This window comes from Astyanax mexicanus, chromosome 15 (genome assembly GCF_023375975.1).
Source record: "Astyanax mexicanus isolate ESR-SI-001 chromosome 15, AstMex3_surface, whole genome shotgun sequence".
Lineage (NCBI taxonomy): Eukaryota > Metazoa > Chordata > Actinopteri > Characiformes > Acestrorhamphidae > Astyanax > Astyanax mexicanus.
Window position 1 is genome coordinate 42,442,153 of NC_064422.1, and position 27,931 is coordinate 42,470,083.

Genomic DNA, 27,931 nt, shown 5'->3' on the forward strand with positions numbered 1-27,931 from the left:
CCACCTAGCAACACCTTAGCAACCACCCCGGATACCATAGCAACACCTTAGCAACCGCCTAGCAACACCCTAGCAACCACCTAGCAACACCTTAGCAACCACCCCGGATACCATAGCAACACCTTAGCAACCGCCTAGCAACACTCTAGCAACCACCTAGCAACCACCTAGCAACACCTTAGCAACCACCCCGGATACCATAGCAACACCTTAGCAACCGCCTAGCAACACCCTAGCAACCACCTAGCAACCACCTAGCAACACCTTAGCTACCACCGCGGATACCATAGCAACACCTTAGCAACCACCTAGCAACACCTTAGCAGATACCAGCCAGCACTGCAATCACACTCGCAGTTTCTGCAGGAACTGCAATCTAGTTATTATTATTATTCCACCTGTTTTTTGTCCGGTTAACTAGTGCCGCAGTTTTCGAAATATCGACTTCGTTCAAAAGAGAAAACGTGCGTCCATATCGGGAATGGTGGGCTTGTATACAGCTTTCCGATCGGACTTACGTTTTTCGTAAAAACTTCGTAAGTACGCGTTTTTTTGACCATTGAAAATGAATGGGCAGAACTTTGCACGCCCGTGGACGTCGCAATTTTTGAAATATGAAGATGAAACCAATTGAGGACCTGTAGAACTTATTGAGCTCTTTCCGAAAATATGCGTTACGAAAAGTTACGTCGTACGGATTTCGTACGATTGTCGTACGAAGTGGCCCCATTGGAATGAATGGGGCCAATCGGAGGACGGCAGCTAGATCGAAGGACAGGTAGCTAGAACTCCAGTACTGTGAGTGTATGGAGCAGCTATGGGATAAAACAGCATTAGGTCAAAAGTTTGGACACCCCGGCCCCCCAGTACTGTGTGTAATGGAGCCACGGGTCAAAAGTTTGGACACCCCGGCCCCCCAGTACTGTGTGTAATGGAGCCACGGGTCAAAAGTTTGGACACCCCGGCCCCCCAGTACTGTGTGTAATGGAGCCACGGGTCAAAAGTTTGGACACCCCCGAACGGCCAGAGCAACCTAGCGTGCATAGCTGATTGATGTATTTGCACGTTGCGTAGCAACGTGCAAACACCATTTAATCAAATTTATGCATATACATCACCTAGCAACCACCTAGAAACACCATAGCAACCACCCCGGATACCATAGCAACACCTTAGCAACCACCTAGCAACTGCTTAGGAGTGACCTACCAACCACTTAGCAACACCAAAGCAACCACCCTGGATACCATAGCAACACCTTAGCAACTGCCTAGCAACACCATAGCAACCACCTAGCAACCATCTAGCAACACCTTAGCAACCACCCGGGATACCATAGCAACACCTTAGCAACCGCCTAGCAACACCCTAGCAACCACCTAGCAACCACCTAGCAACACCTTAGCAACCACCTCGGATACCATAGCAACACCTTAGCAACCGCCTAGCAACACCATAGCAACCACCTAGCAACCACCTAGCAACACCTTAGCAACCACCCCGGATACCATAGCAACACCTTAGCAACCGCCTAGCAACACCCTAGCAACCACCTAGCAACCACCTAGCAACACCTTAGCAACCACCCCGGATACCATAGCAACACCTTAGCAACCGCCTAGCAACACCTTAGCAACCACCTAGCAACACCTTAGCAACCACCCCGGATACCATAGCAACACCTTAGCAACCGCCTAGCAACACCCTAGCAACCACCTAGCAACCACCTAGCAACACCTTAGCAACCACCCCAGATACCATAGCAACACCTTAGCAACCGCCTAGAAACACCCTAGCAACCATCTAGCAACACCTTAGCAACCACCCCGGATACCATAGCAACACCTTAGCAACCGCCTAGCAACACCCTAGCAACCACCTAGCAACCACCTAGCAACACCTTAGCAACCACCCCGGATACCATAGCAACACCTTAGCAACCGCTTAGCAACACCCTAGCAACCACCTAGCAACCACCTAGCAACACCTTAGCAACCACCAAAGATACCATAGCAACACCTTAGCAACCGCCTAGCAACACCCTAGCAACGACCTAGCAACCACCTAGCAACACCTTAGCAACCACCACGGATACCATAGCAACACCTTAGCAACCGCCTAGCAACACCCTAGCAACCACCTAGCAACCACCTAGCAACACCTTAGCAACCACCCCGGATACCATAGCAACACCTTAGCAACCGCCTAGCAACACCCTAGCAACCACCTAGCAACCACCTAGCAACACCTTAGCAACCACCCCGGATACCATAGCAACACCTTAGCAACTGCCTAGCAACACCCTAGCAACCACCTAGCAACACCTTAGCAACCACCCCGGATACCATAGCAACACCTTAGCAACCGCCTAGCAACACCCTAGCAACCACCTAGCAACCACCTAGCAACACCTTAGCAACCATCCCGGATACCATAGCAACACCTTAGCAACCGCCTAGCAACACCCTAGCAACCACCTAGCAACCACCTAGCAACACCTTAGCAACCACCCCGGATACCATAGCAACACCTTAGCAACCGCCTAGCAACACCCTAGCAACCACCTAGCAACCACCTAGCAACACCTTAGCAACCACCCCGGATACCATAGCAACACCTTAGCAACCGCCTAGCAACACCCTAGCAACCACCTAGCAACACCTTAGCAACCACCCCGGATACCATAGCAACACCTTAGCAACCGCCTAGCAACACCCTAGCAACCACTTAGCAACACCTTAGCAACCACCCCGGATACCATAGCAACACCTTAGCAACCGCCTAGCAACACCTTAGCAACCACCTAGCAACCACCTAGCAACACCTTAGCAACCACCCCGGATACCATAGCAACACCTTAGCAACCGCCTAGCAACACCTTAGCAACCACCTAGCAACCACTTAGCAACACCTTAGCAACCACCCCGGATACCATAGCCACACCTTAGCAACCACTTAGCAACACCTTAGCAACACCATAGCAGATACCAGCCAGCACTGCAATCACACTCGCAGTTTCTGTAGGAACTGCAATCTAGTTATTATTATTATTATTATTATTCCACCTGTTTTTTGTCCGGTTAACTAGTGCCGCAGTTTTCGAAATATCGACTTCGTTCAAAAGAGAAAACGTGCGTCCATATCGGGAATGGTGGGCTTGTATACAGCTTTCCGATCGGACTTACGTTTTTCGTAAAAACTTCGTAAGTACGCGTTTTTTTGACCATTGAAAATGAATGGGCAGAACTTTGCACGCCCGTGGACGTCGCAATTTTTGAAATACGAAGATGAAACCAATTGAGGACCTGTAGAACTTATTGAGCTCTTTCCGAAAATATGCGTTACGAAAAGTTACGTCGTACGGATTTCGTACGATTGTCGTACGAAGTGGCCCCATTGGAATGAATGGGGCAAATCGGAGGACGGCAGCTAGATCGAAGGACAGGTAGCTAGAACTCCAGTACTGTGTGTAATGGAGCAGCTATGGGATAAAACAGCATTAGGTCAAAAGTTTGGACACCCCGGCCCCCCAGTACTGTGTGTAATGGAGCCACGGGTCAAAAGTTTGGACACCCCAGAGCCCCAGCACTGTGTGTAATGGAGCCACGGGTCAAAAGTTTGGACACCCCAGAGCCCCAGCACTGTGTGTAATGGAGCCACGGGTCAAAAGTTTGGACACCCCAGAGCCCAGTACTGTGTGTAATGGAGCCACGGGTCAAAAGTTTGGACACCCCAGAGCCCCAGCACTGTGTGTAATGGAGCTGCGGGTCAAAAGTTTGGACACCCCAGAGCCCCAGCACTGTGTGTAATGGAGTCACGGGTCAAAAGTTTGGACACCCCAGAGCCCCAGCACTGTGTGTAATGGAGCCACGGGTCAAAAGTTTGGACACCCCAGAGCCCCAGTACTGTGTAATGGAGCCACGGGTCAAAAGTTTGGACACCCCAGTGCCCCAGTACTGTGTGTAATGGAGCAACTGGTCAAAAGTTTGGGTACCCCGGTCAGCTCTGCAATCACACTCGCAGTTTCTGTAGGAACTGCAATCTAGTTATTATTATTATTCCACCTGTTTTTTGTCCGGTTAACTAGTGCCGCAGTTTTCGAAATATCGACTTCGTTCAAAAGAGAAAACGTGCGTCCATATCGGGAATGGTGGGCTTGTATACAGCTTTCCGATCGGACTTACGTTTTTCGTAAAAACTTCGTAAGTACGCGTTTTTTTGACCATTGAAAATGAATGGGCAGAACTTTGCACGCCCGTGGACGTCGCAATTTTTGAAATACGAAGATGAAACCAATTGAGGACCTGTAGAACTTATTGAGCTCTTTCCGAAAATATGCGTTACGAAAAGTTACGTCGTACGGATTTCGTACGATTGTCGTACGAAGTGGCCCCATTGGAATGAATGGGGCCAATCGGAGGACGGCAGCTAGATCGAAGGACAGGTAGCTAGAACTCCAGTACTGTGAGTGTATGGAGCAGCTATGGGATAAAACAGCGTTAGGTCAAAAGTTTGGACACCCCGGCCCCCCAGTACTGTGTGTAATGGAGCCACGGGTCAAAAGTTTGGACACCCCGGCCCCCCAGTACTGTGTGTAATGGAGCCACGGGTCAAAAGTTTGGACACCCCCGAACGGCCAGAGCAACCTAGCGTGCATAGCTGATTGATGTATTTGCACGTTGCGTAGCAACGTGCAAACACCATTTAATCTAATTTATGCATATAAATCACCTAGCAACCACCTAGAAACACTATAGCAACCACCCGGATAACATAGCAACACCTTAGCAACCGCCTAGCAACACCCTAGCAACCACCTAGCAACCACCTAGCAACACCTTAGCAACCTTCCCGGATCACATAGCAACACCTTAGCAACCGCCTAGCAACCGCCTAGCAACCACCTAGCAACCACCTAGCAACCACCTAGCAACACCTTAGCAACCACCCCGGATACCATAGCAACACCTTAGCAACCGCCTAGCAACACCTTAGCAACCACCTAGCAACTACCTAGCAACACCTTAGCAACCACCCCGGATACCATAGCAACACCCTAGCAACCACCTAGCAACCACCTAGCAACACCTTAGCAACCACCCCAGATACCATAGCAACACCTTAGCAACCGCCTAGCAACACCCTAGCAACCACCTAGCAACCACCTAGCAACACCTTAGCAACCACCCCGGATACCATAGCAACACCTTAGCAACCGCCTAGCAACACCCTAGCAACCACCTAGCAACCACCTAGCAACACCTTAGCAACCACCCCGGATACCATAGCAACACCTTAGCAACCGCCTAGCAACACCCTAGCAACCACCTAGCAACCACCTAGCAACACCTTAGCAACCACCCCGGATACCATAGCAACACCTTAGCAGCCGCCTAGCAACACCCTAGCAACCACCTAGCAACCACCTAGCAACACCTTAGCAACCTTCCCGGATCACATAGCAACACCTTAGCAACCGCCTAGCAACCGCCTAGCAACACCCTAGCAACCACCTAGCAACCACCTAGCAACACCTTAGCAACCACCCCGGATACCATAGCAACACCTTAGCAACCGCCTAGCAACACCCTAGCAACCACCTAGCAACCACCTAGCAACACCTTAGCAACCACCCCGGATACCATAGCAACACCTTAGCAACCGCCTAGCAACACCCTAGCAACCACCTAGCAACCACCTAGCAACACCTTAGCAACCACCCCGGATACCATAGCAACACCTTAGCAACCACCTAGCAACACCCTAGCAACCACCTAGCAACCACCTAGCAACACCTTAGCAACCACCCCGGATACCATAGCAACACCTTAGCAACCGCCTAGCAACACCTTAGCAACCACCTAGCAACACCTTAGCAACCACCCCGGATACCATAGCAACACCTTAGCAACACCATAGCAGATACCAGCCAGCACTGCAATCACACTCGCAGTTTCTGCAGGAACTGCAATCTAGTTTATTTTGTTCTTTTTCTTTGTAGTTTTCACTGTGTGTAAATAAATTATCACTCTTTAATTTTTTTTATATTTACTTATATTTTATTTTACATCTAATAATCTGCCAAAAGTTAGCCTTACATCTATACAGTAAAGAATCATTCTGTGTTTGTTTTATTTTATTTTTATTTTTAATTTTCTCCCGTTTTAGGCTAATTGTTCCACCCATTCAGCTGTTACTCAGCTATGCCTCAACACAAGGAAGGTGAAGACTAGCACACGCCTCCTCCGACACGTATAAAGTCAGACTCTGACTCTTTTTGAGCTGCTGCTGATACAGCAATACCGAGTAGTATCACAGCGCTAACGCTCGGAGGAAAGCAGCGCAGCGACTCGGTTCTGATACATCAGCTCACAGACGCAGCCTTGTGCTGATCCACATCACCGTAGGGGTGATGAGGAGAAAGAGGGCCGTCTACTGTACCCACCCAGAGAGAGAGAGCAAGGCCGATTGTGCTCTCTCAGGGCTCCGGCAGCTGATGACGAGCTGCATGACTCTCGATCATAGTGGCAGTGGCATAGTCTGGATTAAAGACTCACCAGGCCCATGTGTCCAAGGAGCCAGTTCCGCTGAGGTGGACAGGCGAAGCAGCTTAGTTCTCTACGCTTCCAAATCAGCCGTGCGAGCCGTGCCACGAGAACCACCACGAGTGTGAGAACACACACTCCCAGCAGATGAAGGATGGAGCATCCCGACAGTAGAGAACACAGCAGATCCCTCAGCTTCCCAAACAACCCAGCAGACATCCTGCCGAGAAGAACACACAGCCTTAAACAAGGAAGTGCTGTAAGATTTTTTTGGGAAAACAAAACACTGACTTTGGACTTGATAATAAAACACAGTGGATCAACACCAGCAGATGACATATCTCTTTAAACCATCACTGATTGGTGGAAACTTCACTCTAGAACTTGAGCAGTTTGGTCTGTGTGTCTCTCCACTCTTCCTCCAGACTCTGCTCCCTTGATTTACTTTAAATGAAATGTAAAATTTACTGATGATCAGTGATGGTTTGGAGAGAGTCATGTCTGTCATCTGCTGGTGTTGATCCACTGTGTTTTATTATCAAGTCTAAAGTCAGTGCAGTTTTGTTTTCTCATAAAATCTTACAGCACTTCATATCTTACAGCTTCCCTCTGCTGATCAACTTTTGTATGGAGATGAGGATTTCATTTTCCAGCAGGACTTGGCACACTGCCCACACTGCCAAAAGTAACAATTGGTCTTACTATATAATATTCTAATTTTCTGAGACTCTGATTTTTGGGGTTTTCATTGGCTGTAAGCCATAATCATCACCAATAAAAGAAATAAACGGTTAAAATAGATCACTCTGTGTGTTTAATACATCTATATAATATATGAGTTTCACATTTTAACTGAATTACTGAAAATAAAGCAACTTTTTAATGATATTCTAATTTATGATATGTTACCTTAAATGTTCTAATACAGTTATAAGTGAAATAACTTTAATCAAAGAATAAGATCATACTATATCACACTAAAGCAAAAACTAAAATACAACAGTATACAAAAAATAAGATCTGGCATTTATCTGGTTAATATCTATCAGTCTCTATATACAAATTAATAAAGAAAACAAAATAGGAAAATAGGACCAACCTGAAGAACTAGAAGTTCAAGCCGTGTGTGAGAGAGAGAGAGAGAGAGAGAGAGAGAGAGAGAGAGAGTTGTGTTGTTATATTTGCAAACTGGAGCCTCTGCAACTCCCACAAGCCCTGAGAGAGAGAGAGAGAGAGAGAGAGAGAGAGAGAGAGAGAGACAGCTATGCAATGCCCACAAGCCCTGTAACCAAAGAGAGAGAGAGAGAGAGACAGAGAGAGAGAGCTCTGCAATGCCCGGTAGTGTGTGTGTGTGTGTGTGTGTGTGTTTGTGGAGGGTGGGGTTTGTTGGCAGCTGCTGAATGTAATTAATAAATAATAATAATAATAATAATAATAATAATAATAATAATAATAATAAACTTGTAATCTAACTTAGTTACCTTTAAAAACTTCAAGTAATCAATAAAGTAACTATAAAGTTACTTTTTATAGGAGTAATTAGTAATGAGTAATCAGATTACTTGTTAAAGCTCAAAGTAAATGCAGCAATACAAATATGCGCCTACATGCCAAAAGTCATGGGACAGTAAATTGCCACAGTGTGTAAATTGATCAGGTAGTGTTTACCAAATTGAATATGAACTTGTTTTCTTTGCATTATTTGAGGTCTGAAAGCTCTGCATCTTTTTTGTTATTTCAGCCATTTCTCATTTTCTGTAAATAAATGCTCTAAATGACAATATTTTTATTTGGAATTTGGGAGACATTTTACTCAAACATAAACCTATAAATTTTCCACAGCTGTATTTTACATTAGATGTATATTACATAGAAGTCCAAGGCAAAAAGGAGGTCAAGGGGAATAGTAGGATTGAGGACGAAATGAGGTTAGAAGTAGTTAGTAAGAGGTGTTAGGAGAGTAAGTGCTCTTTGAAGAGCTCTGTCTTCAGGAGTTTCTTAAAGATAGTGAGAGATTCTCCTGATCTGGTAGTAGAAGGTAGTTAGTTAGAGGTGTTAGGAGAGTAAGTGCTCTTTGAAGAGCTCTGTCTTCAGGAGTTTCTTAAAGATAGTGAGAGACGCTCCTGATCTGGTAGTAGAAGGTAGTTAGTTAGAGGTGTTAGGAGAGTAAGTGCTCTTTGAAGAGCTCTGTCTTCAGGAGTTTATTAAAGATAGTGAGAGACGCTCCTGATCTGGTAGCGGAAGGTAGTTAGTTAGAGGTGTTAGGAGAGTAAGAGCTCTTTGAAGCGCTCTGTCTTCAGGAGTTTATTAAAGATAGTGAGAGATTCTCCTGATCTGGTAGTAGAAGGTAGTTAGTAAGAGGTGTTAGGAGAGTAAGTGCTCTTTGAAGAGCTCTGTCTTCAGGAGTTTATTAAAGATAGTGTGGGAATGTGTATGTCTGGCTTGTGAAACATTTTTTAACATCTATCAAAAAGCTCATCGGGTGTTTAAAGCTCATGTGGTATTTATCTACTGCAGCAGACAAGCCTGTTCAGTCTGTGGTGAAACTGGCGAAACCATTTCATTAGAATTTCGGCGGCTTACAGTTCCTCCAGCTGTGGTTTAACTGACGATAAGCTGTGTTATGATGGCTGTACACAAACAGTACTGTAAGAAAATATGATAATAACACACTTTTCTCATAGATGACTGTTTCTGCATATGTTTAATATTATTTTTTCAATATTACTGACTTTTTAATTGAGCTAAACTGCTTATAAGGTGCAGTTTAATCTGATATATTAGCCAGATGAACAAACACTGTCTCTGCTGCTCCATGCTGTTTACACACTAAGAGCATGCACAGTCTGTGCTGCATTCACTGCTCACATCTATGGTAAACTCAGCGGCAAATTTCTAGTGTTCTGTATTAAAGCAGCTTCACACTGCACTACAGATATACAGATATACACACTGAAACACAGAATTTTCACTCACTATATTTACTTTCTCACTCCCGCACCAGACAGCTCTGACCAATCAGAGGAGAGGATATGCTCGCATTATTTATTGGTGCACATTTTGGTGAGTTTAGGTTTTTGTGCCTGTGTGAAACCAAACCAAACAGAGGGAGAAACTCTCCAAATAAACACTAGTAAACTCATCAACTGATCCGGATCATAGAAACTACAAACTTTAACAACTACAGGTGTGAAAATAGTCTTTTATACTCAGCTAATTCTAAAGTTTAATTCTTAAATCCTTACAACCAAGTTGAAATGTTTAAAATAAAGTAAAAAAAATATTCCTCTATCCAATTTATCATGCATTCTTTATTCCAGCGCCCCACGTCCAGGGCTTTATCTCCCCTTAAACATAGACAAGTATATAGTAGTATCTCAATTAACACCACTAATATAAATATAATTGCATTTTACATTTCTTACATTCATTCTTTTATTTATATTTAAATATCCACTATAAAACTTCAGTCTTAAGAAGAGAAAGTGTGATCGATCACAGTTAATCACATAATATTATTGTGATTAATTAGATTACCCTTTTTTAATAGATATACAAAAAAAGTAAAAAAAAAACCCTCAAAATTTTCGCTTAAATAACATTTTAATTAATCAGTAGCTAACTTGACATGACATTTGGAAATTAAAAGAAGAATTGAATTTAAGTATTTAATGTCTAGTAATTTGTAAAATATTTGTAGGATAGATTTAACATCTTATGGCTTTTTTATTTTATTTTTTTAGGATCAATAGACACCATGATTACATAAACATGTTTCAAAACACATATACTGCACATTATCATGTTCATGACTTATGAAAAAATGACTCAAAGTGATAACAAGCAATTTAATTGGGTTTATTTAACTCAAACAAATACTTTGATTAAAATACACATCAGTCTAAATCAAACAATCACTTTAAATTAACATCTGTTCATTTATTATTCATTCATTTATATATATATATATATATATATATATATATATATATATATATATTTTTTTTTTTTTTTTTTAAGAACTCTTATAACTGTGTAAATACTGCATAAGGTAATATGCGTAGGAAAAAAAATTAGTTTAAGCACAAGCACTGATTTTTTCTTAATAAACTTTTATATATATTTACTACTAATGTTGTATTTTTTTGGTATTTTTTGGTTAGACTTTATGTATTGTTTAAGTATCGGTACAAAATTCGCAGTATCGTATCAGTACCAATATGTGCCCAAATGTATAGTGTGTCATAACGAGCTACAAATTAACACTTCACTATCATCAGGTTTCCATAAATCTGGATATAAATATAACACTAGTAACTTTGTCTTTTTATTCTGAAACTAATGATGCCTGAAACTGTCAATTTAACTATTTTTATTCAACATGATTCTTAATTTCAAAATTGTACTGACTAATTATCTTAATTAATCATGGGTGTGGTTAATTTTAGGCATAATGTAAAATAAACCAATCAGTGTATCAGTTATCATTCCCTATAAGAGGCAGGTGAGCTCGGACTTTGGTGCGTTTGTATCTTAACAGCGCAGAGCTTTTGTGCTCAATCTCAGCAGAGATAGATACTGACCTGCGTGTTCACACTGTAAAGATACACCAGCAGCTCATTTAACGCAACAGTAATGTTATTTTATTCTTTTTTCTGTTTATTGTGTGTGTAATGAGCGGGGATGTACGTGCACGATGCTCCTGCATGGCTAATACAGGACTGGGCGGCTGACTGTTGACTGTTGTCAGGGTTTTAATCAGTCAGTGGCGCTCCTGTGTTGAATCATCTTGATAAATAAGGATTCATTCTGAACACACACACAGTCTACAGTCTTAGTTTCTCTACTGAAATACTGTTAAGGGTTCCAGTTTTAGGGGCAGCCCGTCCTCTGTTCTCATGATAAGTTTATAAAGACGTTTGGGGCGTCTGGATCCCGGAAGAATCCTGAATCTTCTCAGAGTCAACGCCAGAACCACCCTCAGCTCCGCCAGAGCAAAACTCTGACCAATACAGTTCCTGTACAACAGAACACGGTATCATTATAGCTCTGTACTTCAGGTCTCAGTTTATGTGTACTGATGTAATATGACTGAGTGTAATATGACTGTAATATATGATCTGTATCATATATGTGTATATATGTGTGTTTATTTATTATGATTGAGGAAAGCTCACCTCGGTCCTGCAGAAAACGGAACAAAAGCGTAGGAGGAACGCTGCTTTGAGTTTTCAGGATCAAAACGCATCGGATCAAACACCTGCAGAGAACAGAGTACTTTAACATTACTTTACCAGAAGAGAAGAGAAGAGAAGAGAAGAGCAGAGCAGAGAAGAGAAGGGAAGTGTGGAGAAGAGAAGAATAAAGAAGAGAAGAGAATAGTAAAAATGAGAGGAGAGGATAAGAGACAATAAGAGAAGAGAAGAGAATAATAAAGAAGAGAAGAGAAGAGAATAATAAAAATGAGAGGAGAGGAGAAGAGACAATAAGAGAAGAGAAGAGAATAATAAAAATGAGAGGAGAGGAGAAGAGACAATAAGAGAAGAGAAGAGAAGAGAAGAGAATAATAAAAATGAGAGGAGAGGAGAAGAGACAATAAGAGAAGTGAAGAGAAGAGAATAATAAAAATGAGAGGAGAGGAGAGGAGAAGAGACAATAAGAGAAGAGAAGAGAAGAGATGAGAAGAGAATAATAAAAATGAGAGGAGAGGAGAAGAGACAATAAGAGAAGTGAAGAGAAGAGAAGAGAATAATAAAAATGAGAGGAGAGGAGAAGAGACAATAAGAGAAGAGAAGAGATGAGAAGAGAAGTGTGGAGAAGTGAAGAGAAGAATAAAGAAGAGAAGAGAATAATAAAAATGAGAGGAGAGGAGAAGAGACAATAAGAGAGGAGAGGAGAAGAGAAGAGAAAAATAAAGAAAAGAGGAGATAAGAAGAAAAGAGAAGAGAGAAGAAGAGAGGAAAAGAAAAGAAGAAAGAAGAGAAGAAAAGAGAGGACAAAAAAGAAGAAAATAGGGTTAAATAAGACAGAAGAGGAGAAGAGAAGAAAGAAAATGCGATGGGAAGAGATAAAGGAGAGAATAGTGGAGAAGATAAGAGGGGAAGAGAAGAATAAAGAAGAGAGAGTGAAGAAGTGAAGAGAAGAGAGGGGAGGAGAAGAATAAAGAAGAGAGGAGAGGAGAAGAGACAATAAGAGAAGAGAAGAGAATAATAAAAATGAGAGGAGAGGAGAAGAGACAACAAGAGAAGAGAAGAGAAGAGAATAATAAAAATGAGAGGAGAGGAGAAGAGACAACAAGAGAAGAGAAGAGAAGAGAATAATAAAAATGAGAGGAGAGGAGAAGAGACAATAAGAGAAGAGAAGAGATGAGAAGAGAAGTGTGGAGAAGTGAAGAGAAGAATAAAGAAGAGAAGAATAAAAATGAGAGGAGAGGAGAAGAGACAATAAGAGAGGAGAGGAGAAGAGAAGAGAGAAGAAGAGAGGAAAAGAAAAGAATAAAGAAGAGAAGAAAAGAGAGGACAAAAAAGAAGAAAATAAGGTTAAATAAGAGAGAAGAGGAGAAGAGAAGAAAGAAAATGCGATGGGAAGAGATAAAGGAGAGAATAGTGGAGAAGATAAGAGGGGAAGAGAAGAATAAAGAAGAGAGAGTGAAGAAGTGAAGAGAAGAGAGGGGAGGAGAAGAATAAAGAAGAGAGGAGTGGAGAAGTGAAGAGAAGAGAGAAATAAAGAAGAGCTGAGAGGAGAAGAGAAGAATAAAGAATATATGAGAAGATAAGAGAAGAGAACAAGAGAGAGGAAGAGAAGAATAAAGAAGAGAGGAGTGGAGAAGTGAAGTGAAGAGAGGGGAAGAGAAAAATAAAAAAGAGAAGAAGAGAAGAGAAAAGAAGAGAGGGGAAGAAAAGGGAAGGGAAGAGAAGAGAGGGGAGAAGAAGAGAAGAGGGGGAAAAGAGAGGGGAAGGAAATAATAAAGAAGAGAAGAGAAAAGAGAGGGGAAGAGAAAAATAAAGAAGAGACGAGAGGAGGAAAGAGAAGAGAACAATAAAGAACAGATGAGAAAAGAATAGAAGAGGGGATTGGAAAAGTGAAGAGAAAAAAGGGGAAGAGAATAAAGAAGAGAGAGGAGAGGAGAAGAGAAGGATTAAGAAGAGAATAGAGTAGAGGAAAAAGAAGAGGACAGAAGACAAGCCAAAGGATTTTAGAGTCTCTGCTCAGTAATTTGCTTACATGTGGATTAGGCCAGATCTCAGGATTACGATGAGTACCATAGACACTGATCAGACAGATATTTCCTGTGGAGAAGAATTGTTTTATATATATATATATATATATCAGTGTTTTTAGATCTCTGCTTTTCAGCAGGGAGGACTGAAATCTAGCACATCTAGTTTCTTCAGAGATCCAGAACCAGAACTGCCACCACATCTCAATATTAAACTTATCAATATCTTATCAAAAAATACTTCTTTACCCAGAAAAAGCTACTTATCAAGAACTTAGCAGATACAGATCAAATCAAGCGGTGCAATGACATCATAAATGACCACAGGCAGCTTTATGACGAATGCTGAAACAAACCTTTATAGATCTACGGATCTACAGATGCACCTCAAAAAATAAAATATATGAATATCTGTGAAAAGTTACTTTATTTCAGTAATTCAGTCCAAAAGGTAAAACTCATATATATTATATAGATGTATTAAACACAGAGTGATCTATTTTAAGCGATTATTCATTGTATTATTAATGATTATGGCTTACAGCCAATAAAAACACAAGAATCAGTGTCTCAGAAAATTAGAATATTATATAAGACCAATTGGTACTTTTGGCAGTACTGTGGGCAGTGTGCCAAGTCCTGCTGGAAAATGAAATCCGCATCTCTATAAAAGTTGTCAGCAGAGGGAAGCATGAAGTGTTGCAAGATTTTGCAGGAAAACAAAACTGCACTGACTTTAGACTTGATAAAACAGTGAAGATGCGGGGAGGTTTATATGTTTATTTATCTGCTTCAGGAAAAGAAAAAAAGGAAAAAAGGAAAAAAAAGAGAGAAGAGACAAGAAGATAGGAGAAAATAATTTAAAAGAAGAGAGGACACAAAACAGTAGAAGAGTAGAATAACAAAGAGAAGACAAGACAAGACCAAAAGAGAGAAGAGGACACATGACAATAGAAGAGAATATAAGAGAAGAGAAAAGGACACAAGATAGTGAAAGAGGACAGAAGAGAAAACAAGACAAGAAAAGACAAGACAAGAGAAGACAAGACAAGAGAAGACAAGAAGAGAGAAGAGAACACAAGGCATTAGAAGAGAATAAAAGAGAAGAGAAAAGGCAAAAGCTAGAGAGTAGAAGAGAAGTGGACAGAAGAAAAGACAAGAGAAGACAAGAAAAGAGAATAGAACACATGATAGTAGAAGACAATAAAAGAGAAGAGAAAAGAGAAGAGGACACAAAACAGTAGAGAAGAAGATGACAGAAGAGAAGACAAGATAAGAGAAAAGAGCACAAAACAGAAGAGAATAAAAGAGAAGAGTGGAGAGAAAAGAACACAATATAGTAAAAGAGAAGAGGACAGAATAGAAGAGAAGACAAGAAAATGGAAGAGGACACATGACAGTATAAGAAAATAAAAGAGAAGAAAAAATGACACAAAACATTAAAAGAGAAGAGGGTAGAATAGAAGAAAAGACAAGAAAAGAGAAAATAAAACAAGTGAAGACAAGACAAGACATAGAAGTGTTCTGATATTTAGTGACTTTTGATGACGAAGCTGTGTATGAACTGAGTGAGCAGGCCTTAACCCTCCCTCATTATTTTTCTGTCTTTAGCACTTTGAGTAGTACATTCGTTTATTAACCAATAGTTAATTATTATATAGTAGAAACTGTTGATCAGGTTGCAGCCTTAAGTGATTTTTAGTCGATTTATAGAATGAAGTGAAAGTCCTGAATTACCCTGTGGTATAGTGCATCCCCCAGGAACGCTCATATCCTGCGAGTATTTTCGTGTTAAGGCGGTGACGGGAGGGTAGAGCCTCAGACTCTCCTTAATGCACATCGTACTGAAGGGGAGATTACTCAGGTCATCCCTACAGCCAACAGAAACACAAACAACCTTTTAAAACAATCATATCTACAGCTAATCAATCAATCAATCAATCAATCAATTAATTAACCTTTATTTTGACTCGGAAGTAGATTGAGGGCAACCCCTGACATGCCAATAAAAATAATAACCACATTCAATCATTTAAAATTAAAAACAACAGTGAATAAAAGATAAATATGGATAAAAAATAAAACGTGATAAGAAATTAAGATAAAAAGAAATTAATGAAAGATTAATTAAATAAACAGTTAAAACAATAAAAACTCTATAAGTTAAGCTGTACACAGTACAACAAAGATTTTTTGTTAACAATATTAAATAATAATATTAATAAATTAAACAGATTAAAATGAGTTTAAAAAGTAATGGTACAAAGCTATTAGAAATAAAATAATGAAATTTTAAAACAGAAATTAAAAACTAAGAGATAAAACTAACTTATCCAAACTGACATTTACATTTATATTTACAGTTACGGCATTTCGCTGACTTACAGCGACTTCCACAAGTTTATTCCTGTTACAGAATTTGGCCAATGTAGTGTTAGGAGTCTAGCCCAAGGACTCTTATTGGTGTAGCACAGCATCCAGTCACCCAGACCTGGAATTGAACCCCAGTCTCAACCCCACATGATGTGGTAGCTCAGTGGCAGGTGGTGGTGTTATCCACTGTACCACAGCAACCACATTTGGCAATATGATCAAATGGAGATATTGCCAAATCAGTGTATTAACAGATACATTTGAGTGTGGGCAATTCTTACCAGGTAAGTAACTATTAAGGTTATAGAGAAAGAGAATTACCACGTCACTTCCTCCGTGTCTCGGCCGTTAAGTAGATCGTTAATCTCAGAACGGCAGCGTTCCTGGTCTTCCTGATGCGTGGCCAGATTATAAAACAGCCAGGAGAGTGCACTCGCTGTCGTATCATGACCTGAAAGAGAACAAACACCACAGAAAAAAAACTCTGGAATATAATCAAGAGGAAGATGGATGATCACAAGCCATCAAACCACCAATCTGAACTGCTTGAATTTTTGCACCAGGAGTAAAGCAGCATAAAGTTATCCAAAAGCAGTGTGTAAGACTGGTGGAGGAGGAGAACATGATGCCAAGATGCATGAAAACTGTGATTAAAAAACAGGGTTATTCCACCAAATATTGATTTCTGAACTCTTAAAACTTTATGAATATGAACTTGTTTTCTTTGCATTATTTGAGGTCTGAAAGCTCTGCTTCTTTTTTGTTATTTCAGCCATTTCTCATTTTCTGCAAATAAATGCTCCAAATGACAATATTTTTATTTGGAATTTGGGAGAAATGTTGTCTGTAGTTTATAGAATAAAACAACAATGTTTATTTTACTCAAACATAAACCTATAAATAGCAAAATCAGAGAAACTGATTCAGAAACTGAAGTGCTCTCTTCATTTTTTTCCAGAGCTGTAGATCATATGTGGACATGTTTCTGAGAAACAAGTAAAAAATTAGCTTGTGTTACCTGCAAACATGAATGTATCTGCTTGTGCTTTGATCTCTTCATTGGACAGGCCTTCTCCATTCTCATCCTACACAAATATCAATTTAAAAACATCTGTACTTAACATTTCTGAACCTGAACTTATTTAGTCTAAGTCTAAATATGGTCTTTCGATACTCGTTGCTATCTTACACCCCGTCTACAGGCCATTTTCATGCATTGCGCCTACGCCATTAACGCCATTAACAGCATCAGAGTTTAGGAATAAATCTACACTGATGGTTTGCTGTGGTGGTCTGGAAGTGAGGCGTGTTCAGGTCAATATCTGGAGTGTTTCTATCTTGGCGAAGTGAAATTGAGGTGCGCCACTGACTGATTAAAACCCTGACAACAGTCAACAGTCAGCTGTCCACTCCTATCTTAGCCAAGCAGGAGATCTGAGCGCTCATACACCCCCGCTCATTAAACACACACACACATTCAAACCCAACTTTTAACTCAACAATAAACAGAATAAAGAATAAAATGACATTACTGTTCCCCTAAATGAGCTGCTGGTGTATCTTCACAGTGTGAATCAGCGGCTCAGTATCTGTCTCTGCTGAGACGCACAAAAGCGCCGCACTGTTAAGATACAAACGCGCCAAAGTCAGAGTTCACCCAGCTCTTAAAGGTAATGGAAGGTGAAAAACTGATTGGTTTATTTCATGTTACACCCAAAACACACCCATGATTAATTAAGAGAATTAGTACATTTTGAGCTGCACAAGCCGTATTTTATGTGCCCTCACGATATCAAAGACACACCAACACGCCCTAATTTAAGCTGTGCAATACGCAATTGACGGGGTGCTATTAAACTATGACTTTTCGTTTTTATATTAAATTTAATTTAAACAACTGCAATATTCTGAACAGCTTGTAATACTGAAATATATGGTGATACATTAAATAATTAATTAACCCCTGTACTCATTTACTCACTCACTCACCTTTGATAGAAGCAGAACATCTATAAAGTCTACTGTTTTTTTATTGCCGCTGGCTGTGCTGTTCTCTGTGCTGTTCTCTGTGCTGTTCTCTGGAGTTTCGTTTTTGAGCAGCTGAGAGCGACGCTCTTCTATGATGGCAGTAGAGAAGTCGTGGACGATCTTGCAGGCTCTGTAGAAACGCTGTCCCTCTGCAGTGCGTTTATAAACCCAGTCCCAGTGATGAGGGAAGCAGCGGTGCCTGGCCACCACCAGCTCACTCAGCTCAAAGATGGCTGTAATATATTCACTGGAATTTCTATAAGAGAAAGAAAAGCAGTGGGGTGAACGAGTAAACACTGAACTGCAGAGCTGCATTGCATAGTTTAATTTAATGACTTAGTTTAATATAGTAGTAGAAGCACTAGTACCTACAGCTCTGGAAAAAATAAGAGAGCACTTTCTGCAGTTTCTAAATCAGTTTCTCTGATTTTGCTATTTATAGGTTTATGTTTGAGTAAAATGAACATTGCTGTTTTATTCTATAAACTACAAACAACATTTCTCCCAAATTCCAAATAAATATATTGTCATTTAGAGCATTTATTGGCAGAAAAGAGAACTGACTGAAAAAAAAAAAAAAATAAAGAAGATGCAGAGCTTTCAGACCTCAAATAATGCAAATAAAACAAGTTCATACTCATAAAGTTTAAAGAGTTCAGAAATCAATATTTGGTGGAATAACCCTGGTTTGTTTTTAATCACAGTTTTAATCACAGCATCTTGGCATCATGTTCTCCTCCACCAGTCTTACACACTGCTTTTGGATAACTTCATGCTGCTTTACTCCTGGTGCAAAAATTCAAGCAGTTCATCTTGGTTTGATGGCTTGTGATCATCCATCTTCCTCTTGATTATATTCCAGAGGTTTTCAATTTGCTAAAATCAAAGAAACTCATCATTGTCGTGGTCTCTTATTTTTTTTCCAAAGCTTCATATTTTTTATAAATGTTTAAATCCTTACCTACCTAGATCCCATCTTATCACATACAAAGATCAGCACATACACTTAGAAGAAGAATGAGTAATGTCTCATTACAATTTTCTTCCTCTTACAGCTTATCCAGCAAATATAAACCCTGTCCTAATCATCTGCTTTCTCTTTCTCTCCCCATGTCCTGAGCTGCTGCTACCAGTGCCCATCCCACTCCAGCAGAGGTTTATAAAACCATTCTAACCCCTTTCTCTTCCCTCCCCTCTCTGTTCTCTCTCTCTGTCTTTCTCACATGTGCTGAGACGCCTGGCCGGCCGGTCTTCCTGGATGCGTCCGTCTGTGGTTCCAGCTTTCAGGAATCAGCCCTGTCCTTCTACTCATCAGAATTATTTCACAACCCTTCTAACTTCTGCTTTTTTTCTCTTCCTTTCCTTTCTGTTTTCTCTATCTATCTCTTTTACATGTATGGAGATGCTGTTCCTGATGTTCCCAGCCTGGCTCTCCACTGCCCGCTGTGTTGTACTCCAGCTCTGCAGCCCTGCACTGATTACCATTAACACACTCAGTATCTGTTTCTGTATTAGCCATAGCTCTATAGTTTGTGCCCATCACATTCTTATATTCATAAATTAGTACCTGTTATATTAGCCATAGTTCACATTAATTCTCTGTACTGTTTTGTTCTGTTATTTGTTTGTTGTTTGTTTGTACTGAGCGGGTCGACCCGAGTAGGATGGGTTCCTCGGACTGAGTCTTGGTTCCTTCCAAGGTTTCTTCCTCTTAAAGGGAGTTTTTCCTTGCCACTGTGTCACCATAAAATTGGCATCTCTGTGGTGCTGCTCATAAGAGGCGTGGACCTGTTTTTCCTGTAAAGCGGCTTTGTGACAACCTTTTGTTGTAAAAAGCGCTATATAAATAAAATTGAATTGAATTGAATTGAATTGAGAAGAACTCCTGATCTACCTCAGTTATTATGAACACACCACTGTGTTGTTACCAGAGCATGAGGAACAGTTATGATGCTCAGTTCTTTAAAAATTGTGTTCTGTATTAAGTACTATACAGCTCTGGAAAACAATAAGAGACCCTTTAAAAATAATTAGTTTCTTTGGTTTGAACCAAATTGAAAACCTCTGAGGAAGATGGATGATCACAAGCCATCAAACCACCAAACTGAACTGCTTGAATTTTTGCACCAGGAGTGTAAAACATAAAGTTATCCAAAAGCAGTGTGTAAGACTGGTGGAGGAGAACATGATGCCAAGATACATGAAAACTGTGATTAAAAACCAAAAAGGGTTAGTCCACCAAATATTGATTTTTCTGAACTCTTAAAACTTTATGAATATGAACTTGTTTTATTTGCATTATTTGAGGTTTGAAAGTTCTGCATCTTTTTTGTTATTTCAGACATTTCTCGTTTTCTGCAAAAAATAAATGCTCTAAATGACAATATTTTTATTGGGAATTTATGGGAGAAATGTTGTCTGTAGTTTATAGAATAAAACAACAATGTTCATTTTACCCAAATATAAACCTATAAATAGTCAAAGCCTACCAAATCAGAGAAACTGTATGTATGCAGTGCTTCTATCTATCTATCTATCTATCTATCTATCTATCTATCTATCTATCTATCTATCTATCTATCTATCTATCTATCTATCTATCTATCTATCTATCCATCCATCCATCCATCTATCTATCTATTGCTTATGGATCAAGTGTGAGAATATGTGTTTATTTAACACAGTGTTAGACTTACTCCTGACACTGGCTGTCGTAGCTGAAGGTACATTTCAGCAGACTGTCCAGGGTCATCAAGGTCACACGTTCAAACATGTCCAGCTCATCTTTCCCTTCTGCCAGCAGGCGGCGCCATTTCTCCTAAATCACACAGAAAAGAACATTATTAATGCTTTAAACTCTTTATCTACAGGGGTTGGACAATGAAACTGAAACACCTGTCATCATTTTAGTGTGGGAGGTTTCATGGCTAAATTGGAGCAGCCTGGTGTTCAATCTTCATTAATTGCACATTATTGCACCAGTAAGAGCAGAGTGTGAAGGTTCAATTAGCAGGGTAAGATCACAGTTCTGCTCTAAATATTGCAATGCACACAACATTATGTGTGACATACCAGAGTTCAAAAGAGGACAAATTGTTGGTGCACATCTTGCTGGAGCATCTGTGACCAAGACAGCAAGTCTTTGTGATGCATCAAGAGCCACGGTATCCAGGGTAATGTCAGCATACCACCAAGAAGGACCAACCTCATCCAACAGGATTAACTGTGGATGCTGTAAGAGGAAGCTGTCTGAAAGGGATGTTCGGGTGCTAACCCGGATTGCATCCAAAAAACATAAAACCACGGCTGATCAAATCACGGCAGAATTCAATGTGCACAAGAACTCTCCTGTTTCCACCAGAACTGTCCGTCACCACAATAAATATGTGTTTCAGTTTCATTGTCCAATCCCTGTATATTCATCTATTTGGACCAAAACGTGGGACATGTTCCAGTGTTTAAAACAGAAAAGATATGAGAAGTAAAGGAAGTCTCACATTACATTGCTAAAAACTGTGCCTGTTTAATGTCTTCTGCTGTACAATATATTCCAGAATAATCTGCTTGAGTTATGTTCAGGTATAAATCACTAAAGCAAAGTTAAAAGTTTTAGGTTTAGACGTAAGCTACTAAACTTTCTAAATTTGATGGTTCGGCTTAGCTGTATAGCTTGTATACACTACATAAGGCACAAAGCAATGCTCTTTGCTATCTTACACCCTGTCAACAGTCTTGCTTCCGCGCTGTTAAAATAGCGTCTGGAAGTGAGGTGTGTTCAGCTAAATTTCTGACGTGTTTCTATTTTGGTGGTGGAAAACACAGGAGCTCCACTGACTGATTAAAACCCTGACAACAGTTAATCATCAGCATCCATTCTTATAGGTGCTCCCAGCTGCAGAGCGCAAACCTGACTTTTAACTCAACAATAAATAGAATAAAGAATAAAATAACATTGCTGTTCCCTTAAATCCTTAAATAAGCTGCTGGTGTATCTTCACAGTGTGAACGAGCAGATCAGTATCTGTCTCTGCTGAGACACACAAAAGCGCCACGCTGTTAAGATACGAACGTGCCAAAGTCAGAGCTCACCTGGTTCTTAAAGGGAATGACAACTGAAACACTGATTGGTTTATTTCACGTTACGAACAACACACACCCATAATTAATTAAGAGAATTAGTTCATGCCTTTTGCATGTTTCGAGCCACACAAGGCATATTTTTTGTGCCCTCATGATACCAAAGACACACAAACACGCTCTAAATACAGCTGCTGGATACGCTATTGACCGGTGCACAATAGATCACTCAAATAAGGCCCTATGGCACAGTACTTAGTATTTAGTTTTAGGTATAGGTGTAGACATATCTGTGTTGGCTTCTTTTCCTTTTTTTCTGAAGTTGTGGAGTAGAATGGTTGATACTCATTGACTTACATGCATTATATTGGCAGACTGGTTAAATATTTTAACATAGTTTTTGAGGATGTCGAAGTGGAAAGCTGGGGTCAGGAGACGGCGCTGTCGAAACCACTGCTTTCCATTACTCAGAAGGAGTCCTTGCCCTGTTAGACACACACACACACACACACACACATATATATATATATATATACTAGTGCATCCCAAAAAAATCAGAATATTATATAAGACCAATTGGCAATGTGTCAAATCCTGCTGGAAAATGAAATCCGCATCTCCATAAAAGTTAAGGCTCTCCAAACCATCACTGATCTTCAGTAAATTTTACATTTCATTTGTAAATCAAGGGATCAGAGTCTGGAGGAAGAGTGGAGAGTCACACAGTCCAAACTGCTCGAGGTCTAGTGTGAAGTTTCCACCAATCAGTGATGGTTTGGAGAGACATGTCTGTCATCTGCTGGTGTTGATCCACTGTGTTTTATTATCAAGTCTAAAGTCAGTGCAGTTTTTTTTCCCCACAAAATCTTACAGCACTTCATGCTTCCCTCTGCTACTGACAACTTTTATGGAGATGCAGATTTCATTTTCCAGCAGGACTTGGCACACTGCCCACACTGTGTACCAAAAGTACCAACTGGTCTTACTATATAATACTCAAATTTTCTGAGACACTGATTTTGGTTTTTTTATTGGCTGTAAGCCATAATCATCAACAATAAAATAAATAAACACTTAAAATAGATCACTCTGTGTGTAATACATCTATATAATATATAAGTTTCACATTTATATGTGTGGAGGCCTATTAAGACAATATTGTCTATTAAAATAATCACAAACTAAAAACTCTATCAGTAATCAATTTCCATTAGTTATACTTTACCAAGCCACGGTCTCATAAACCCATAGAACAGCTCATCTTTAAATGTGATGGACGCTGTTAAGAAACAGAAGCAAAAAAAAAAAACAAGAATAGCATTGTTAAAACACCTAAATATTCAGAGAAATTAATACATTTATTTGCAAATATTCACAAATACATACAATGGTTATTCAAACTATTGGAATAATGATGAAAATCTGCTTTATTTATTATCAGTCAGTTTTATTTGGGTTTATTTTAATCTAAACAAGTAAACAAGTACAGATTACTCTCCATTTATTAATTTCTAATCATTCTGGTTTTAGTGCTTTAAACAATAAATTAAATCTGCATTTACTTTTTACATATTGGGATATACATACTGGGATAATTCTGATATAATTTTATAAACTATTTACCTGAGGCAAGCAACAGAGGTTTAATGTAGTCAGGATGAAACAGGCGGACAAGGTTACAAAAAGGACCCAGAAACGAAGCAAAGGAGTGACGATACTTCCTCACCAGCTCATCCATCACCTGCAAACCTGTTTCATCTGCATTTATCTGACAAACACAGACATATCAAGAATCAGATACAGTGGCGTGAAAATGTATTTGTCCCCTACTGATTAGCCTAGTTTTTCTTTTTTGTCGTCATACTGATATTTTTGTTATTATCTAACAAGTCAAGTCAAGTAGTTTTATTGTCAATACTGCATATGTACAGGACATACAGAGAATTGAAATGACGTTACTCTCCTTCCCAATTTTACAGCAAGTACAGATAATAGATATAATAAAGGAGAATGGGAGACACTATGTGTACAATACAGCAGGGACACAAATAGACATACATGAGACAAAAACAAGGTGCAGTGGTGTGGGGGAGGAATAGATATATAAATATAAGTAAATAAGTAAAAATAGATATATAATTATAATATAAAAGAGTGGGAGACACTATATGTTCAATACAGCAAGACACAATAAACATACGTAAGACAATAGTGCAATATTGATGGTGATTGAGATGGAATGACAGTAAAAATAGTAAATAACAGTAGTGCAAATATGGTATGTGGTATATAGCTTAAGGCTGGTAAAGTGAATGGGTGCGTAAGTCCTTAAAGTTCACAGTTTAATTAAGTGGAATTAAAGTGCGTATAGACAGTGCAAGTATATCAGTAGTGCAGGTGTTGTGTAGTGCAAGTCCGTTTGGAAGGGACCAGTACTTTGTGCATTGTAGTGCAGAGTTTCAGTGCTTTATTAGTGGGGGGGTCAGGATGCTAACACACTTTAGTATCAGACAAATATAACCTGAGTAAATAGAAAAAACACTTTTTAAATGATCTTTTTATTTGTTAGAGAAAATAAACCTATCCGAATCAATCTGGCCCTGTGTGAAAAAGTGTTTTCCCCCTAAATCTAATAATAATTGGTTGTGCCACTCTTGGCAGTAACAACAGCAATCAAGCTTTACTGATAACTGTCAACGAGTCTTTCAGAACTCAACAGTGTTTTAACAGATTCTTGCAAATCCTTCCAAAAATATATTTGTGTAATGCAGTGGCTTGCAAAAGTATTCATACCCCTTGAACTTTTCCACATTTAGTCACCTTACAACCACAAAATCAAATGTTCATTTTATTGAGATTTTAAGTGACACTTTTTCTATTTTTGGATGATGGATGATGATGGATGATGCCGGATGATGGTTTTTCTAATATGCTTTTTTGTTCTTCAGTTAGTTTGGGTAGTGTCACGTCTTGGCCTCGTCTCGTGTCTCTGTGTGCATTCCCCACGTGACCTGTGCTCCCCTGTGTCTCCCGTCTCAGTACTTTTCCTCATGTGTTTCTAATTTGTAGCTCCGCCCCTCGTTACCTGTTTCCCCAGGTGTTCATTGTTTCATGTTTAGTATAAATAGTACTTGTTAGTCTACGTTTGCGGTCGGTCTTTGCACCTTCCCCCGTTGTTTGTCTTGCCACGTTCGCTATAGTTATTTCCACGTTCTCTAGTTCTTCGTTTTGTATTTATCTCCGTTTATTCCCTGTATATTTCTAGTTTGTTTTCTTGTTTGGTTATCGGTCACGTTATTTCTAGTCACGTTTAGTTCCTGTTTGTTTCTTTGTTTATGTTGTATATATTTACGTATTTATGCCTTGTATATATTTCCTCGCCCTGTTTTGTTATTATCTGTTTCACGTTTTTTCCCTGTTTGTTTATGCACCTATTTATATCCGTTATTCCCCTGTTTGTTTATTTGTTTCTTTGTTATTTAATAAAGTCTGGTCTTACCCGCATTTACGTCCGCCTCTCGTCTGGTTCCCGCGTTACAGGTAGGTGTATATTATTGAGGAAAGTGTGGCTATCTATTGAGTCTGGATCGTGTTCTAGTGAGTATAGGTTTTCATAGAATTTCCTAAATAATTGATTAATTTCATTTGATGTTTGCCTGTTACGTCCGCTCTCATCTTTGATTGATGGGATTTTTGTTTTTTTGTTATGTTTTACTTGGTTAGCTAAGAATTTACCAGATTTGTTATTGTGTTTAAATTGTTCATATCTTAATTGTTGTATAAAAAAATCAGTCCTCTTATTTATGAATTCATTATACTGTGAACTCTTTTTTAATTTTATCTGATGTTTTTTTTTATCATTTCATTTGATAATTCCCTGATTTTCTGTTGTAGATTAGACTCACTCTTCTTATAAGAAGAGTAAGAGATTATTTTTCCTCTTAGTACTGCTTTCCCGGTTTCCTATAGTATTGTTGGTGTGGTTTCTGGAGAATAATTTATTTCTAGGAAAGATGCCCCACTTTAAAATATTGAAATAGAAATATTGAATTAAATTAAAAAACAAAACAAAACATTACAAACATCACAGTGGTTAAATCTCTTAACATACTACATCATTCACTCATTAGAAATAAATGTTTCACACGCTAAACACTAAACAGTCAGCAGCAGCTCAGTAATATTTTGGAAGGCCATTATGAAATCCATAGCATAATAAGTGAAACAAAAAAAAAAATAAATTGAATCAAATGAATCATATCTTTTCTGTAAATCAGTGGTGACACCCAGCGCTGCACACCCCCGGCCTAAAGACTCACCAGGCCCATGTGTCCGAAGAGCCAGTTACGCTGGGGAGGCCGGGCAAAGCAGCTGAGCCTTCTGCGCCCCCACATTACCTGTACCAGGTGTACCATCACAACCCCACCGAGTGTGAGAACACACACTCCCAGCAGATGAAGGATGGAGCATCCCGACAGTAGAGAACACAGCAGATCCCTCAGCTTCCCAAACAACCCAGCAGACATCCTGCAGAGGAGAACACACAGCCTTAAACAGGGTTCTTCTAGAGTTCTTCAGAAAAAGATAAAAAAAATGGACACACTGTATATAGAAACATGATCTCAACATCTAACACTCAATAATCTGTGTTATAGAATGATCTAAACAAACCCGTCAAACTGTAATGTTATTTTAACATTTTTTATTTTAACTCCCACAGACACTTATACTAATTTTTCTTTTTTATATATATATTTCATTATTTATATACAGCTCTAGAAAAAATATGAGAATATAATCAAGAGGAAGATGGATGATCACAAGCCATCAAACCAAACTGAACTGCTTGAATTTCTGCACCAGGAGTAAAGCAGCATAAAGTTATCCAAAAGCAGTGTGTAAGACTGGTGGAGGAGGAGAACATGATGCCAAGATGCATGATTGAAAACCAGGGTTATTCCACCAAATATTGATTATTTCGGAACTCTTAAAACTTTATGAATATGAACTTGTTTTTTTGCATACTTTGAGGTCTATAAGCTCTGCATCTTTTTTTGTTTTTTTTAGCCATTTCTTATTTTCTGTAAATAAATGCTCTAAATGAGAATATTTTTATTTGGAATTTGGGAGAAATGTTGTCTGTAGTTTATAGAATAAACCAACAATTTTCATTTTACTCAAACATAAACCTATAAATAGCAAAATCAGAGAAAATGATTCAGAAACTGATTTTTTTTCCATAGCTGTATATTATTTACGATTAATCACCGAATATATTTGGGATCATTTAAGAAAATGTCAAAGATCCTGTCCTCTGCATATTATCCTTTTTATCATGCTTTCAGTCAATATATTTTGTCATTTAAGCAAAACCATTTTCTAGTTTCCAAAACATATTTCATTCAGTCTCATGTGAAATGTAGTGAGCAGAAGTAAACAACAACTTAAATATCTCAGTAAACAAAACTACCTCAAAATGAACTAAAAATAAGTTAATTGGTTAATTTAAGAAATCTAACTGTTTCTAGATACGAGTAAAAGAAGGAAAAATTATAGTACCAACCTGAAAGACTAGAAGTGCATATCAGGTGAGTGTGAGATGGTAATGGATCTGCAAACTGGAATACTGAAATCTCGGCCACGCCCACAAGCCCTGAAATCACCTAGCACAGGGTCCTCCTCCTTCCAC

The 27,931-nt window shown here is 39.4% G+C and overlaps 2 protein-coding genes across 3 annotated transcripts in view; both read right to left on the reverse strand.

Moving 5' to 3' along the window:
• Window positions 1-27,931, reverse strand: part of LOC103035198 (cytochrome P450 4F3) — a 50,430-nt gene extending 22,499 nt beyond the window's left edge. Inside the window, exons 1-2 of one of the 2 annotated variants that reach the window (XM_049464565.1) lie at window positions 27,806-27,931; window positions 6,558-6,765 (exon numbers count right to left, since the gene is read on the reverse strand). In XM_049464565.1, coding sequence (XP_049320522.1) covers window positions 6,558-6,764 — 207 coding nt within the window. In that variant the 5' untranslated portion in view covers window position 6,765; window positions 27,806-27,931. Of the gene's footprint in view, window positions 1-6,557; window positions 6,766-7,644; window positions 7,776-27,805 lie in introns of those variants that run through there. The other variant, XM_049464564.1, reaches the window with a different exon arrangement.
• LOC103027280 (cytochrome P450 4F3) lies at window positions 10,540-27,931 on the reverse strand. The gene is made up of 13 exons (XM_022670304.2): window positions 27,806-27,931; window positions 26,562-26,769; window positions 23,866-24,010; window positions 23,468-23,521; window positions 22,600-22,727; window positions 20,862-20,983; window positions 18,127-18,421; window positions 17,156-17,222; window positions 16,459-16,588; window positions 15,502-15,635; window positions 13,770-13,834; window positions 11,723-11,805; window positions 10,540-11,563 (listed from the first exon to the last, which is right to left on the reverse strand). Exons 2-13 carry the CDS (start codon window positions 26,766-26,768, stop codon window positions 11,389-11,391), a joined length of 1,605 nt encoding a protein of 534 aa, XP_022526025.2. The 5' UTR covers window position 26,769; window positions 27,806-27,931; the 3' UTR covers window positions 10,540-11,388.

Bases quoted from the DNA above. Each gene is read 5' to 3' on its own strand.
- LOC103027280 (XM_022670304.2), bottom strand. From the start codon at position 26,768: ATGTCTGCTGGGTTGTTTGGGAAGCTGAGGGATCTGCTGTGTTCTCTA. The intron at 23,522-23,865 runs GTAAATAGTTTA...GTTTCTTAACAG, and splicing joins ACCTCTGTTGCTTGCCTCAG to CGTCCATCACATTTAAAGAT. The intron at 17,223-18,126 runs GTGAGTGAGTGA...ATATTTGTGTAG, and splicing joins ATGTTCTGCTTCTATCAAAG to GATGAGAATGGAGAAGGCCT.